At 42.7% G+C, this 15,150-nt stretch overlaps 1 protein-coding gene across 3 annotated transcripts in view; it reads right to left on the reverse strand.

Moving 5' to 3' along the window:
• Positions 1 to 14,858, reverse strand: part of CAMKMT (calmodulin-lysine N-methyltransferase) — a 389,892-nt gene extending 375,034 nt beyond the window's left edge. Inside the window, exons 1-2 of one of the 3 annotated variants that reach the window (XM_050951924.1) lie at positions 14,279 to 14,858; positions 576 to 748 (exon numbers count right to left, since the gene is read on the reverse strand). In XM_050951924.1, coding sequence (XP_050807881.1) covers positions 576 to 748; positions 14,279 to 14,428 — 323 coding nt within the window. In that variant the 5' untranslated portion in view covers positions 14,429 to 14,858. The remainder of the gene's footprint in view (positions 1 to 575; positions 749 to 14,278) is intronic. The other 2 variants (XM_050951927.1, XM_050951926.1) reach the window with 2 other exon arrangements.
• Positions 14,859 to 15,150: the final 292 nt, after the last annotated feature.

Genomic DNA, 15,150 nt, shown 5'->3' on the forward strand with positions numbered 1-15,150 from the left:
AACTAGCAAAATGTCATAGTTAATGAAGGTCACTTGTTTGTATAGATCTTAGTTCCCAAGAGCGACTTCAATTTAAAGGTCCAAGTCAAACAGAAATGAGTTTTATAATTTCTATGAGTCAGGCTCTCCAGAATATTCTCCTCTGCATGGACCACAAAATCCTAAACCCTCAGCAGGTCTAATTAGGGGCTTTACAACAAGCAACACTTCAGGGATGCTTAAGTTACTGTTTCACTGATGCCTGTTGAGGCGAGTACAAGTTACAGGTGTGTAGAAAATCAAACAAGGAGGAGAAAGCAGTGAAGTGGGAGGGGAGAAAAGCGATTTGCATTCCACTGTGCTCAATCCACGCCTATTTTACTGAAGCTTTCTAGCTCTGGCAACTCAATGAGAACCAATGAAAACTGGAGAGGTTGCTTAACACAATGATCAACTAAAATTCAGTCTTACACAGTTTACAAGTAAACTATTTCTAGATACACATAAATATTGGTAGAATAAAGCATCAGTTTTAGATTTGATTCCTGTGCAAGAGTTGAGAAGTACTTGAATCTTAAAACTGGAATGACAGTTACCTTAAAGAGACACTATACTCTGGATAAAAGACACTTGTGTATTGAACCCAAGTCCCAGTTTCCTCTTTTGTAATCCTTTTGCAGGCTTCTGCTGAAAAGAGATTGAACGATGCAAACCTTCTTATAGATGCTTGTCGAAGATGCACATCCTCCAAGTGTTTTTTCTTCAGAACCTTTGAAATTAAGAATAAAGTGTTAAAGATTAAGTATACAACTCACAAGAAAATATCTAATCTGGAGAGGTAAGTCTGGAATCAATGGGAATAGCTAAGCAGCAAACAGTATAATTGGTCTTAAAATGCAAAGCACAAGCTAGGCAGCACTGCAGTCTGGTTCTTCAGCTCTGAAAAGAGACTGTAAATACGGCAGTTTTAGTGGGATGCTGAGTATATGATGTTTCAATACTTCCAAAGCAAATGCGGTCACTTTACAAATAAACAAAGATTGCTTTCCTAACTGCCAGTTCAGGAAACTCATCCTGGAATCTGAAAGTCAAATTGGGTCCTTTCTTTTTCCCACATCATCACTGTTACAAAATCTTTTACAGATCAAATTCTGCCTTCAGTGACTTCTGAGCAATACACTGCCTTCAAAGGGTTTCCACAGCTATAAATAAATTCCTATAAATGGAATTAAATGGAACTTAATAAACAAGTAGATAAGGAGCAATAAGGGGGGAAAAAAGAAAAAAGTATATTAATTTACCAAAGTAAATGGATATTGCTCTGAATACTCAACAGTTCTATTATTTGGCTGTAATCAGGTGCCATTTTTATATGCTGAATTTTCAGACTAGAACTACACAAAGTAAAATGATAACACACACCTCAACTAAGTCAATAATCTTGTGCAGAACATTGTAGTGAAATCTTGCTCATTGGGCTTGTCTACAGTAGGAAAAATATGGACCAGCAATTCTCCATTGATGTATCTTAACCTGTTAAACAAGTTATAAGCTGCAGCAGTGTCAGGCTGCAGACATTTTTACAATAGCATTGTCTAATGATGCACTGAGGACACAAGTTGGTAGTGCACTGTCTACACTACAGCTTCTACTGCTTCTATTGACAAAGACTGGGGAAGTTCATCAGCAAATTACAGATCTCAGTTTTCCGAATACAGATGTGCCTGCTCCAAAACCTAAAGGGAGTGTGAAGGCTGCCATAAATGAGACAGTAGAATTAGAACATAAATTTCACTTTATCAGTGTTAATACCTTCTTCATATGAGGTAGCAGTGTGTAATACTTAAAGAGAAAAAATAATCAGAACAGCTTAACAGCTAAAGAAAACTGTCAAGACTGGTTTTCAGAAAAGTCTAGATTTTATGGAAAAGCAAAAGCAAACCATTACTAACAAAATGAGAAAACAGTATGAAAACACTGCTCTGTTTTCCATTCTTTGGTTTATAGAGACATATCATTTCCTCTAATCATTCTGTAAAGTACATTCTTTAAGCTAGCTGAACACCCACTTTTTGAAGACATTTTTTAATGATAAATTGTGCCTTCTCATCAAACTGGAACTAAAATCAAGCAGAAATCTGAAAATCAAAAACACAATGGAAGGATAGATTTTTTAAGATTCTGATAGTAATTAAAGAAATTGTAGACTAGAGGGAGAACATGAGGTATGGTTATATTTCACCCATGTATTTTTCAAAAGACTCCAGGTTTCTTTTCTTAATTCAACTCCGGGAAGCATCAAAATTGTGTTACAAGTCACAAAGATATAGTATTGCTATTGTATAACTGTAGACAAAAACAAAGCTATCTAGAACTAGTTATGATAACATTTTGAAAAAACACAGTCTTCTCTGTTTTCATGATGCCCTCCAAGTGAACTTCAAGACTCACTTACTTACCATATAATGCCTTCGAAATTAATACCCTCCCAGGGAATAATATAACTAGTACTCTATAGAGCAAAGCAAATGAGAAATGGTCACTAAGGAAACGGATAAATACAAGAAAGAAAAAAGTTGATCCAGAGCTATAATCTATATTTGATTACTCCACTGTAGAAAGTGGATAAACGCTTAAAATTTGGCTGGAAACAATTTAAGTAATATGGCTTTTTAAATGACCACTGAAAAAAAGGCTACAATAATAAATCGCATTTATGTCAAACTAAAAAAAATATGCTTCTGGGTGCATATATAATAAAACAAAATTCTTACAAAATAAATCATGAAATTACTCATCCAATGATATGAATGAACAAAAAAATTGTACTTAAGTGACAAGTTTAAAAAAAATGAGACTTCTTTTTAAAATATTTATTGTTAGAATAACTAACCTGAGATTGCAGAAAGTAATTTTTAGTATGTTTACACTGTGGATTTGACAACATTTTGTTTATAGTTAGTTTCCTGTTTCCCAGTATAGTCAGAAAGTCATTTTCCCCTTTTTGTCTGTGTGAGTCTTTCACACAAGAAAAGGACAGATAAAAACATTTTATAAAATAGAAAATTATCGTAAAATCCACAAAAATTGGCAGGGAGACTTAAGGACAAGTGTAGTACTTAAAACTAGTTTTAGTTTTTTTAAAACACTGACTGATTTCAAGTTAATACTGCCCCCTAATTCCTGAGAGAGAGAAGGGTGAGTGAGGTAATATCCTGAGTCCTACTCGACTACAACACCATTGCCCCTAATGCCATATTTACTCTACCTTTCCTTAAAAAGACCTAGAGAACACACAAGCCTTGCAGATCAAAAGATTCCTCTCAAGCAGGCTGATAGGAAAAATCAGAATCTTTGCATGAGTACCTCAGCTGATCTCACCCACGTCAGCTAGATCTGGTCAAAATTTTTCCATTGAAAAAATGTGGTTTTATTGAAAAGGAAAGAAGGGGAATAAGGGGATAAACAAAAATTCCAACTTTTCAAAATAATTCTTGGAAAATTTTGAAAAATGTTCTATTTTGAGTCTTGCAGTCTTGAAACAACTTCAACCCTCTCTATCCCCATCACACAAGAAGAGCGATACCTCAGCTCAGTAGACAAAAACAAGCCTCAGTATGGGCTTTCTATGTTTTAAACACCACCCTGTATTTCACCTTGTAAGAGATTGGAGGCCACTGCATAATACACAGAACAGGAACAAATATTTCCTTCTTAGGTGCACCACGAATCAAGTGAGCCATATTCTGCACTAGTTGAATCTTCTGGGGGTCTTCAGGTGTAGCCCATATAAAATGCATAAAGTAATCCAACCCAAAGATAACAAAGCTATGAATAGCTTTATCTAAAGCTTTGTAGCTAACATAAATGGTGACAGACTGCTGGCCAAGTGCAATCCTGGCCACATCTGCTATGTAGGCATCCAGAAACAGGAGAAACTAATGACAAATCGCAGGCATGCCCCATCACTCTAAGTAACCTCTGTCTCATTCAAACTGAGTTTTCACCCAACTAGACTTCATCCAAGACCTAATATTCCCAGGGCATCAGTCCAATAGCATGCTTAAGCGGGTGTATCTTTATGTACATAAGTAGTCCCATTGAAGTCTATGTCACTTAAGAGCTATGCTGGGTTAACTCCTGGGAAAATTGCTCAACCAAACCAACTGGACTAGATGGAAATATAGAGTTGAGTGACACCTCCATACTAAAGAAAATGCAATTCATAATGCCTCACTAGAACTGATTAAATAATATTCATCAACATATTTGATTAATTTTGTTGCATTTTTCTAATACAATGCCTAACTATTTTTTATCAATCTCTTCTCCTCATTAATTCTCACAACAACTTCACACCATGAACATAAGTGGTGACAGAACTGAGTCCGATAGAATGCACCATAACACAGTCCTCCGAGTAGATGAGCAGTTGCCCACAACTACTCCCTAGGATCTCTTCGAATGAAAATAACTGAATAACTCCATCTACTCCTGCTAGTGTCCCCTGGTTGTCAATGTCACCTCATAATGGATGCTATCAAAAACAGTGGTCAGATCTAAAAGAATCAATGGAACATCCAATATCTCCCTCCATCACCAAACGGAGTCTATCAAACAACAGCACTGAGGCAGTTTCACCAATACACAAACCTAAACCAAATTCACAGGGCTAAAGAGGATTCCAGTGCTCCTGGACCTACCTTGCTACAACCTCCCCCTAAAAGAAATATCTGAGACAGTGCAATAATTGAAGCATTTGAAGGGATCATTTACTGGACATGCAAGATATGGGCCAGTAAAGGCCCTGCAGCATCACCCAACCTGGTCTTGGGTATTTTCTCAAATCAGGGCCACATCCATGATAAATTCAAGTTTAATACTCATAGACTCATAGACTCTAGGACTGGAAGGGACCTCAAGAGGTCATCGAGTCCAGTCCCCTGCCCTCATGGCAGGACCAAATACTGTCTAGACCATCCCTAATAGACATTTATCTAACCTACTCTTAAATATCTCCAGAGATGGAGATTCCACAACTTCCCTAGGCAATCTATTCCAGTGTTTAACTACCCTGACAGTTAGGAACTTTTTCCTAATGTCCAACCTAAATCTCCCTTGCTGCAGTTTAAGCCCATTGCTTCTTGTTCTATCATTGGAGGCTAGGGTGAACAAGTTTCCTCCCTCCTCCTGATGACACCCTTTTAGATACCTGAAAACTGCTATCATGTCCCCTCTCAGTCTTCTCTTTTCCAAACTAAACAAACCCAATTGTTTCAGCCTTCCTTCATAGGTCATGTTCTCAATACCATCCATCGTAGCCTGTCATCATACATTAAACAGCATGATACGAAAATTAATGAGGAAATCCTGAAGAGACAAGCTGGGTGAGGCAGTATCTTTTATTGGACCAACTTTTGAGCTTACAGAACTCTATGTAAGCTCAAAAGCTTGTCTTTCTCACCAACAAAAGTTGGTTCAGTAAAAGATATTACCTCACCCACCTTGTCTCTCAAATATCCTGGGATCGACATGGCTACAACACCACTGCAAACAACTGAGGAAATCCTGACAGACTGAAGAGAGACCATTAGTGACAGCTAGCTCCAAGTTTGGGATTAGTGGGAAACCACAACTTTCTCCCTACTGCTCTGTGCTAAGACAATTCAGTCCTGAAGAATGGTGTTCTGTCTGGTTATAAGTAAAGCTGCATGTTTGTCACAGAAGTAACGGATTATGTGACCTTCGTGACTTCTGCAGCGGCCAGCAGCCAGCAGCAGCAGTTTGGGTGCGGGAGGCGGCTCAGGGCTGGGGCAGGGAGTTGGGGTGTGGGACAGTGCTTACCTTGGGGCGAGGGGAGGGGTCTTTCTACCTGGCTCCCACCAGCATGTCCCTACAGCTCCTAGGCAGAAGAGCTACGGGGCTCTGCATGCTGCCTGTGCCCGCAGGTACCACCCCTGCAGCTCCCATTGGCTGCAATTCCCAGCCAATGGGAGCTACAGAGCCAGCGCTTGTGGCACGAGCAGCGTGTGGAGCCCCCCTAGCCGCCCCTCCCCCCACAAGCTGCAGGGACATGCCAGTCAGAGGTGGGTAGGGAACCTGCCAGCCCTGCCAACTCTCCCCCGCCCAGCATGGGTCCCAGGCCACGTGCCACCGCCCACCCCCACCACCAGCAGGAATCCCGGTCCATGCACCGCCACCCAGCCCTCCCTTTCCCCAGCAGGGGTCCCAGGCCGTGCCACCACTTGCACCCTCCCCCAGCATGGGTCCGGGCCACACGCCACCATCTACAGCCTCCCTCCCACCAGCACGGATCCTGGGCCACACAACCCCAGCACCTGCGGAGCCCTTGGCCTGTCCCCCCTACAGAGTATCCACGTCCCCCCAGCCCAAGTTTTAGTCAGGGATATACAGTAAAAGTCATGGACAGGTCATGGGCCGTGAATTTTTGTTTACTGCCTATGACCTGTCCACGACTTTTACTAAAAATACCCATAACTAAAACATAGCCTTAATTATAAACCACTGTTTTAGACTAACAACAAAAATTAAGATGCCCTCCTTTCCCCCCTATGTTAAATCAGACCATTCTTTGCAAGATGAACTGCTCTGTCCTTTAGACACTGAGATATGCAATGTTTGGTAGTGAAAGGCTTCAGCAGTGGGGAAAGACCATTTTTTGCAAAGACTATGTTTGAAAATGTCTGTCACTCATTTAAATTTTGTCTACACTTACGGCAGCATGTATAACTCAGACACTGCACTCCTAGCTAGCATGGGCATAAATAGCAGTGAAGATGTGGGAGGCACTGCTTGGGCATGTAGAGAGCCATATATACCCTGGGGGTTCGCAGCTGTTCAAACATAATCCACATGATTGTAAAAAATGGTCTGTTGGCCAATCTGGCCATCACTTTCTCCTGAGTTTACCTGTACTGTAGAAGTACCAATATTGGCTACTGATACAGGGTTTGCGTGGGGCTGAGGGAGGAGCTCCAGCCCCATTGGGGGCATCAGGACTCCCCTGAAACCAGTTTCCAGATGCCATCTGAGAACCACTGCTCAAAATGCTTTGTTTAAGGAGAATATGTAGGAAGGTTGTCCCCATCTCGCTCTCTGTGATTCATGGATTTATCTGAACATTATTGGTAAAGAGTGCAGAACAGATTTTTTCTTCAGATGGACCAGTAAGATTAAATTGATCTTTGTTCATTGGACCATGTAAAACCTATAGAAGAACTAATAAAGAACATGAAGAAGCAAGAAATCTGCAGAGGAAAAGGTCACAGATACATACAGGTTGAGGAGGGAACATAAGCCTTCTCCCCACACACTCAGAAATGCATCACCCTAGACACTGCTCCTGAGTTCTCTGCAGTTTTTTGTGTTTTAAGCGGGAACATGACACAATTAACATGCAGTACAATTAAAACAAATTAAAGGAAATATTTCTGTGTGTAGTGCATAGCCAGCCAACATAATTTACTGAAAAAGGAATTTACAGATTTGATTTTCTTACCTGTAAGTCTGAATTTCCTATTATGGTTCTCCTTCTTTAACATAAATTATAATTATAGGAATTTTGTCCAATAAAACTGAATGGAGGCAGGGGAGGGTTGGCTGTTTTCGGTGTTTGTTGTGGGAGGAGAGGGTAAAAACAGACTAAAGGCTCCTCCGGTTGGCAGGTTTGCTCACTGAACCAACCAAACCTTCCCCATACAAAAACTTCCAAAGCTGAGAAGGTATAACACTAGAACAATAATTACCATGAACAAACTGAACAAATGCTCAGAATTGTAGTGTGGATGTAATTACTGTGACACATTAGCCTTGTTTGGCATTCCCTCATCTTAACTTAAAGGACAACAACAGAGAATCTCATAGTAAACCAAACATATCCATTAAACAATACTATCATATGGGCAGTCTTTCCAGGGCCACTGCTCCAAATTATGGGAAATCAAAATTACACATTAAAAAAAAGTTAAAATTAAGACCCTAATGCTACTAACACCTATGCAGATGTATAATTTTAGACAGCTGACTAATCACACTGAGGTCAACTGAACTACTCACATGTTTAAAATGAAGAACCTTGGAGGGATTCACTAGAGCAGGGGTCTGCAAACTTTTCAGGGTTGCGCCTCCCCCTTACCTCTGTCTGTGCCCCACCCCCACCCATGGCTCCCGGGCAGGATAACACAGACAAGGTTAAGGGGGCCGAGGCTGGTGCCACACTGGGAGTGGGTCTGGGGCCGGGAGCAGGGACGGAGCCGTGGCCAGGGGCCGAGCCACAACCAAGCTGTAGTGGGAACTGGCAGCTGGGCCCATGGCCAGGCGCGGCTCCGCTCCCAGCCCTGCCCCACCTCCAGACTGCAGCCAGGAGGCAAGGAGGCAGAGGCGGGGTAGAGCTGTAGCTGAGCCGTGGTGGGGCCAGGAGCGGAGCCACATGGAGGCTGTGGACGGGGCCAGGAGCAGGGGCTAGGACTGAAGCAAAGCTGGAGGCAGGACTGGGTGGCCATCCGTCTCTGTTCCCTGCCCCTCCCCCCGGGGACTGGCCCAAGCCTGCTGACCCCCGCTCCAAACGTTCTCCACACCCTGCTATAGGGGCTCGCCCCACAGTTTTGGGACCTCTGCACTAGAGGATTCAGACTCCCTAGCACCTAATGGAATTCATAACCCTGAGTTAGGCTCCGAGACTCCCTATTCAATGCATGGCCAGAGTTAGGCACCTAATGGGATTCACAAAAGCCAGCATGCTGAGCAGGGAACTGCCTAAGATAGCCAACAGAAATGCTGCAGATCTGTGTGCACTAAGTGCCACCCTCAAAAAGACTTAGGCACCTAATTCCAGGCCAGAGGGAAGCATCTATCTCCATATGGGATTCACAGCCTTGAACCCCCTCCTGGAGTTAGGTGCCTAAGCCAGGTGAATGGTTTTTCAAGAAACATGGTAGTAGTGATATCTCTGAATCTGCTGGAGCTGTTGTACTGTGTATAAATAACTATAGATTCATTGGAGCAGAGAAGCTGGAACATGAGTCTCCAATCTGAGTGCCTAAACCATGAGGCTATATAGTCATTCCCTCTCTCTGGCCCAATTAATATTTAATCATTTACATACAGTGGAAGAGCTTCAAAATGAGAGATTCAAAAAGACCCATCCCAGCATACTCTATAGCCCAGGGGTTAGGGCACTCTCCTGGGTGATGGGAGACCCAAATTCAAATGCCTGTTCTATATAAGGCAATGAGGGAAACTGAACCGAAGTCTCCCACAAACTGAGTGCAGTAACCACTGGCTAAAGGTATAAGGGGGATGGGAGTGGCACCATCTCTTCCTCATCCTCTCACATGGATATAGGCATACTCTAAGCGCATATACCAGCTTGAGTCTTGAAGGCTAGATAGCCGGGGAATGCCTAGTTTATAAATCCTGCAGAGGGGAAATTTAAAAGCAGAAACTCAAGCACCTCATGACTTTAGGTGCCCACCTTTAGGCGACAGCTGAGCGAGGGTTTTGTGAATACCAGCATTGTCTAAATCAGGGGTAGGCAACCTATGACATGCATGCCAAAGAACTCACATTGCCCGGGTCCTGGCCAGCATTTAATTTAATTTTAATTTAATTTTAAATGAAGCTTCTTAAACATTTTTTAAATCTTATGTACTTTACATACAACAATAGTTTAGTTATATATTATAGACTTATTGAAAGAGACCCTCTAAAAACATTAAAATGTATTAGTGGCACACAAAACCTTAAATTTGAGTGAATAAATGAAGGCTCAGCACACCACTTCTGAAAGGTTGCCAACCACTGGTCTAAATGTTGGACTTAGGCACCCTGAGGGGTAGTTAGGTGTTTAAACAGCCTTATATATATATATATATATATATATAGGTGTTTAAACAGCCTTTGCAAATATTTACAGCCTCTAGTGTAAATATTTGCAAAATCAGGGCCTTAATATTGCTTTTCTTCTGCACTGGTTCCACTCTTCTGGACAGAAGTTCTGCTGTAATTTAGGAGAGGAAGCAAACAGTGACTATCATCCACCAAGCATGTACTGGTAGGGAAAACATTCAGATAATTGACAAAGGAAATAAAGGGAGAACTGAGCTTAAAAAATGAACCTTTTATAAATTAGAACGGATGTGAAATTAAAGAAATGATGTAAAGACTTTTCAATTACCTTGGGGCTCTAAAATAATTATGTGCAGATTTTTAACACTGAGGATTAAATAACCACAGGAAGAGTTTTAGCAAAGGTGTGGTAAATTCTTCAACACTTGAAATCTTTAAATTAAAACTGGATGTCTTTCCAGAAGATATACCTAGTTAAACCACAAGTTTTTAGATTCAGCGCAGGGATTACTGGGAGAAGTTCTATGGCCTGTATTATGAGTCGGACTACATTATCTCATGACTTCTTTTTTTTTATTTAAAATCTATGAATTTACTTCTCTCTGAAATACTGGAAGGTTTTGGTGGCTGCTGCCACTCTTTTTACTGCTGCCATGAGTGGAGCTGAATTCATGGAAGCAAGCAGCAGCAGCGGGAAATTTTAAGAAAAAAAAGATTGGTGTAGACACAGCTCGTGTGACAGTTCAAATTTTGGTGGAGAGCAGAATGTCAGCAATGCTTCAAAACACCATTTTCCTGTTGTCCACTTTGGTGATGCCAAGCCATTTACCAGCCAGGTGGAAGGCTGGCTTGCTCTGGCATGACAGTGATCTTGAAGAAGAGGTAGGTGTAAAATCCACATCCAGGACAGAGACAGATAAAGAGAGAGAGAGAGATCAGTGGTTCAAGCACCTCTGCTGAGAAGTAGGAGACCCCTATCTAAATCCTTTCCCCCTCTCTCGCAGAGGGGGGAGAATTGAACCTGCATGTCCCACACCCAGGCACATGCTCTAACCACCTCCTCTCTGACCAGATTTTGGACAGGACCTGATCTGGTAGGTGACCTCTGAGCACACCTACTAACTAGATCAGGCCCCGCATGCAATGTAGAGAGCTGAATGTCTATCTACCCCTGGCTTGTGAATTGCTCTGGGGCTTAGACAGAGAGGTGGGCATCTCAGTTCCTAGAGTGAGGCAGCAGTATGCATGCCCAGAGCCAGAAACATAGGAGCTAGTGAACTTTTATTCTGAAAACTTAGGGGCCCAGTGGATTTAGGCACCTACAGGATTCAGCTGCAATTTCGTAGATTGCAGTGGAGACAAAACTGGGATTTAGGCCCTTAAGTCTGGACTTTAGACACCTAAGTACCTTTGTGGATCCCACCCATACTACCTTTAGGCCCCAATCCTGCAAACACTTATGCATATGCTTAACTTTAGGCACAAAAGTAATGCCATTGAACACAATGGGACTGCTTGTTCAACTAAAGTTAAGCACATGAATAAGTGTTTGCAGGATTGGGGCATTTATGCTCAATCTTGCAAACCCTTAAACATAAGTAATTTTACACTTCAGCCCCAGACCTACTGTCATAAACAGATAGCTAAGGGTTAACGTCTCTTTCACATGGAAATAAGTATCTGAAGCACCTGACCAGAGGACCAATCAGGAAACAGGATTTTTTCAACTCTGGGTGGAGGGAAGTTTGTGTGTGACTCCTTTGTTCTTGGTCTTCTTCCTGTATGCTCTCTCAGCTATGAGAGGATTTCTATTTCCTGCTTTCTAATCTTCTGTTTCCAAGTTGTGAGTACAGAGTTCATAAAAACAATAAGGGTTATTGTTTTTTTTCTTTTGTATTTACATGTCTATAGTTGCTGGAGTGCTTTGAATTGTATTCTTTTTGAATAAGGCTGTTTATTCAATATTTTTTAAGCAAATGACCCTGTATTTGTCACCTTAATACAGAGAGACCATTTTTATGTATTTTTTCTTTCTTTTAAGACCTGTTGGAGTTTTTCGTTAGTGGGGAACTCCAGGGAATTGAGTCTGTACTCACCAGGGAATTGGTGGGAGGAAGAAGTCAGGGGGAAATCTGTGTGTGTTAGATTTACTAGCCTGACTTTGCATTCCCTCTGGGTGAAGAGGGAAGTGCTTGTGTTTCCAGGACTGGAATTAGAGAGGGTGGACTCCCTCTGTTTAGATTCACGGAGGTTGCTTCTGTATATCTCTCCAGGAACACCTGGAAGGGGGGGAAGGGAAAAGGTTTATTTCCCTTTGTTGTGAGACTCAAAGGATTTGGGTCTTGGGGTCCCCAGGGAAGGTTTTGTGGGGACCAGAGTGCCCCAAAACACTCTAATTTTTTGGCTGGTGGCAGCTTTACCAGGTCCAAGCTGGTAACTAAGCTTGGAGGTTTTCATGCTAACCCCCATATTTTGGACGCTAAGGTCCAAATCTGGGACTAGGTTTATGATACCTACAAACACTTAAGCTTGTCCTTAACATTACCTATGTGAGCAGTCCTACTGAACTCAGTGGCATTGTTTATGTGTGTTTGCAGGACTGGGCTCTACTTGCATATACAGAGATGGAAACTGACTATACATAAGGTGTTGTCAAATGCACAGATTAAACAAAATGAAAGATAATACCAAAACCCCCTCTCTTTCTCTAATGCCTTTCAGTTATACAGCAGCAATCTTGGGTCCTAAGCCTATAGCTGGTTCCTCACAGGCTGACCCTCTGAGCCCACAGACTTCAATGGGGCTCCGTGCAAGTGCGGGAGTCTGCCTGCACATAGCTAAATGCAGAACTGATGCATTAGGCATCACATGCAACAATAACACTCACAATATTTTCAAAGAGAAGTGTGAGTTTTAAAGCGACAAGTGTCCCTTTAACCATAAGGCTCATCTACGTCGCAAGTATTGTAAGACTTTGTTAATTATCCACTTTAAGCGTTCAAAAATTTCGATTCAGGTACCCAAAAATCAGGAGATTTGTTTAGAGATCATGATACTTTTTAAAAAATCATATATTTTAGGTTGTTTTTATTTGTCTTCTGGGTTTTGAGCCTCTAGGAAACATTTAGGTCACGTTTTCAAACTTTTCTCCACAATCATAAGGACTAGAAACCTGCTATTACAAAAACAAACAAACACACTGACATTCTCATCTATTCATATTCTTTCTTTCATGAGAATTTGCAACACTGATTACCTTTAAAGTATAGGAAAGCACTGTGTGATCCTTTAGGATGAAAAGTCCTTTCCATTCCACCTAACCTCTCCTTTTTTCCTCTCCTCCCCAACCCTCATCACATCCTTCCCTCCTCTCCCTATTTTTGTACGTCTTTTCCTATTTTATTACTGTTACACCCACTCTAACACGTTATGTCTATGCAGTATTTTCTGAACTTGCAGCTTTGACAATCTGTAAAATTGCACAATTCCATAATTCCATTGGCAAGCCCAGGATACAGTATTTGAAAACATACAAGCTGTAGGTCATTTACCATTTTTGTCTCTTTATGAAAAATCAGTTAATAGAAAAATAGAAATGCCAGTTAATAGTACATATACTATTTTGAGGCATTAGTTCCCATTTGCTCAGAACTGTTGCTGCCTAAGGCTCTGAGCCTGCAATTTGCCCTGCATGGGCAGACACTGCCATCTGTGCAGAGCCCCAATGAAGTTGGGGCTGCCTGCAGGAATGGGCACTATGCACTAATGCCCATTGGTCCACCCCTACAGATCAACTGAAAGTTAATTTTTAAGAGTTTCTCAGTTTATGGTGAAGGGTTTCGCTGTTTGTATTTCAATGCCTTTTTTAACATTCCACTCATTTGAATAGTCACAGCTTGCAATAGCTCTGCAGTTCCCCAGTCATTGCAAATATACCATACCAAAATATTGTGAAAACAAGCTAAGTGATTGCACAGCATTTTGTGGCTCTCAGGTGAAGCATGTTGCAATGGAAGTGCACAATGTATGTTCTGGGAGGTGCTTTAGTGGTCTCAGCACCAGGTCTGAAACACTTAAACTCCCTGTGCCCACAAGCCTAGACCCCAGCGATGTTATCTTAGCCCTTCATCCTGGTGAATTGCAATTGAAAGCATTAAGGCATCTTTCAGCACAGCCCTTAAAAACTGCAGCCTTCGTTGTTGTGCATAGACATTCAAGTGCCCCTGGAGAGCATTCTCCTAAGTGCAGGACTCGTCCACAGTGTGTGACCAAAAGCCCCCGCCCCCAGGCTGCTTTGCCATGGGACAATAGCCTAGCTATCGCCCACCACCCCAGAAGTGGCTGCATGTCAGTGGCCTTGTGCACAGGTTAGCAGGTTCTGCGGCACCCTTGGGAGGAAAGGGCCTTGGGGAAATGTAAAGTAGCATTATACCTCTCTGAGCAGTTTCCACCGGGCTCTAGCGGCTCCCTGTTTCCTTCCTTTCGGACCTTCCTCAGCGTCTCCCTCTCCTTTTCCTCCTCCTGACTCACACCTAGCAACAGGAGCTGGGATGCTCCCGGGACAGGCTGTAGCCTCAGTCATGCTGCGGCTGCTGGGAGCAGGCTAGGGGAAAGCTGAGGGCACCCCCAGGGGCTCAAGGGGAAACAAGCCCTGAGCCACTCACTGACCCGTCCCCGCCCGGGGAGCAGCAGCCAGGGATAGACAAAGGGGGGACTGAATAGGTGGGGAGGAAGAGACGTGCGCTCGGCAGCCCAGAAAAAGGACTTGCCCTTACAACTGCTGCGGGCTAGGCTCTCCCAGCACACGCTAGGGAGGCGGGACGGCAGCAGCCATCTTTGATAAGGGCAAGAGGGCCCTGTGGAAACCGTCCTGCGTGTTTCTGCCCTAACCTATACAGCGCCTCACCTGGGTCTCTGTAACCTTGAGGAGCTCGTGGGATTACTACAAGGAGCATCTCGCGATAATAAACCCATTTGTTACATATCCACTTTTCTCTATTAAGTTACGGTTATCGAAAGAGGCAGGTGCCCGAAAGCAAACATTTCCAGGCACGAAATTGGGGTAAAATAGCAAAGAAAATGTTAATATGCCTTAAAGCCAACAACCGGACAGATTAGAATAAGTATCTGGCCAACTGCCCATAACCAAGATGGCGACAGAGCGCACAGATTTTGTCGCCATCTTGACTGCTGGTAACCGCGTATAGAGAGGTATTGGTTCGGACGCCATCTTGGCTATGGGCATGCCCGTGAATCATCTTGACTGTGGGCCGCTCAGCGTGTAGGAAAATCAGCTGAGTCTCT

This window comes from Gopherus flavomarginatus, chromosome 4 (assembly GCF_025201925.1).
Source record: "Gopherus flavomarginatus isolate rGopFla2 chromosome 4, rGopFla2.mat.asm, whole genome shotgun sequence".
Classification (NCBI taxonomy): Eukaryota; Metazoa; Chordata; order Testudines; family Testudinidae; genus Gopherus; species Gopherus flavomarginatus.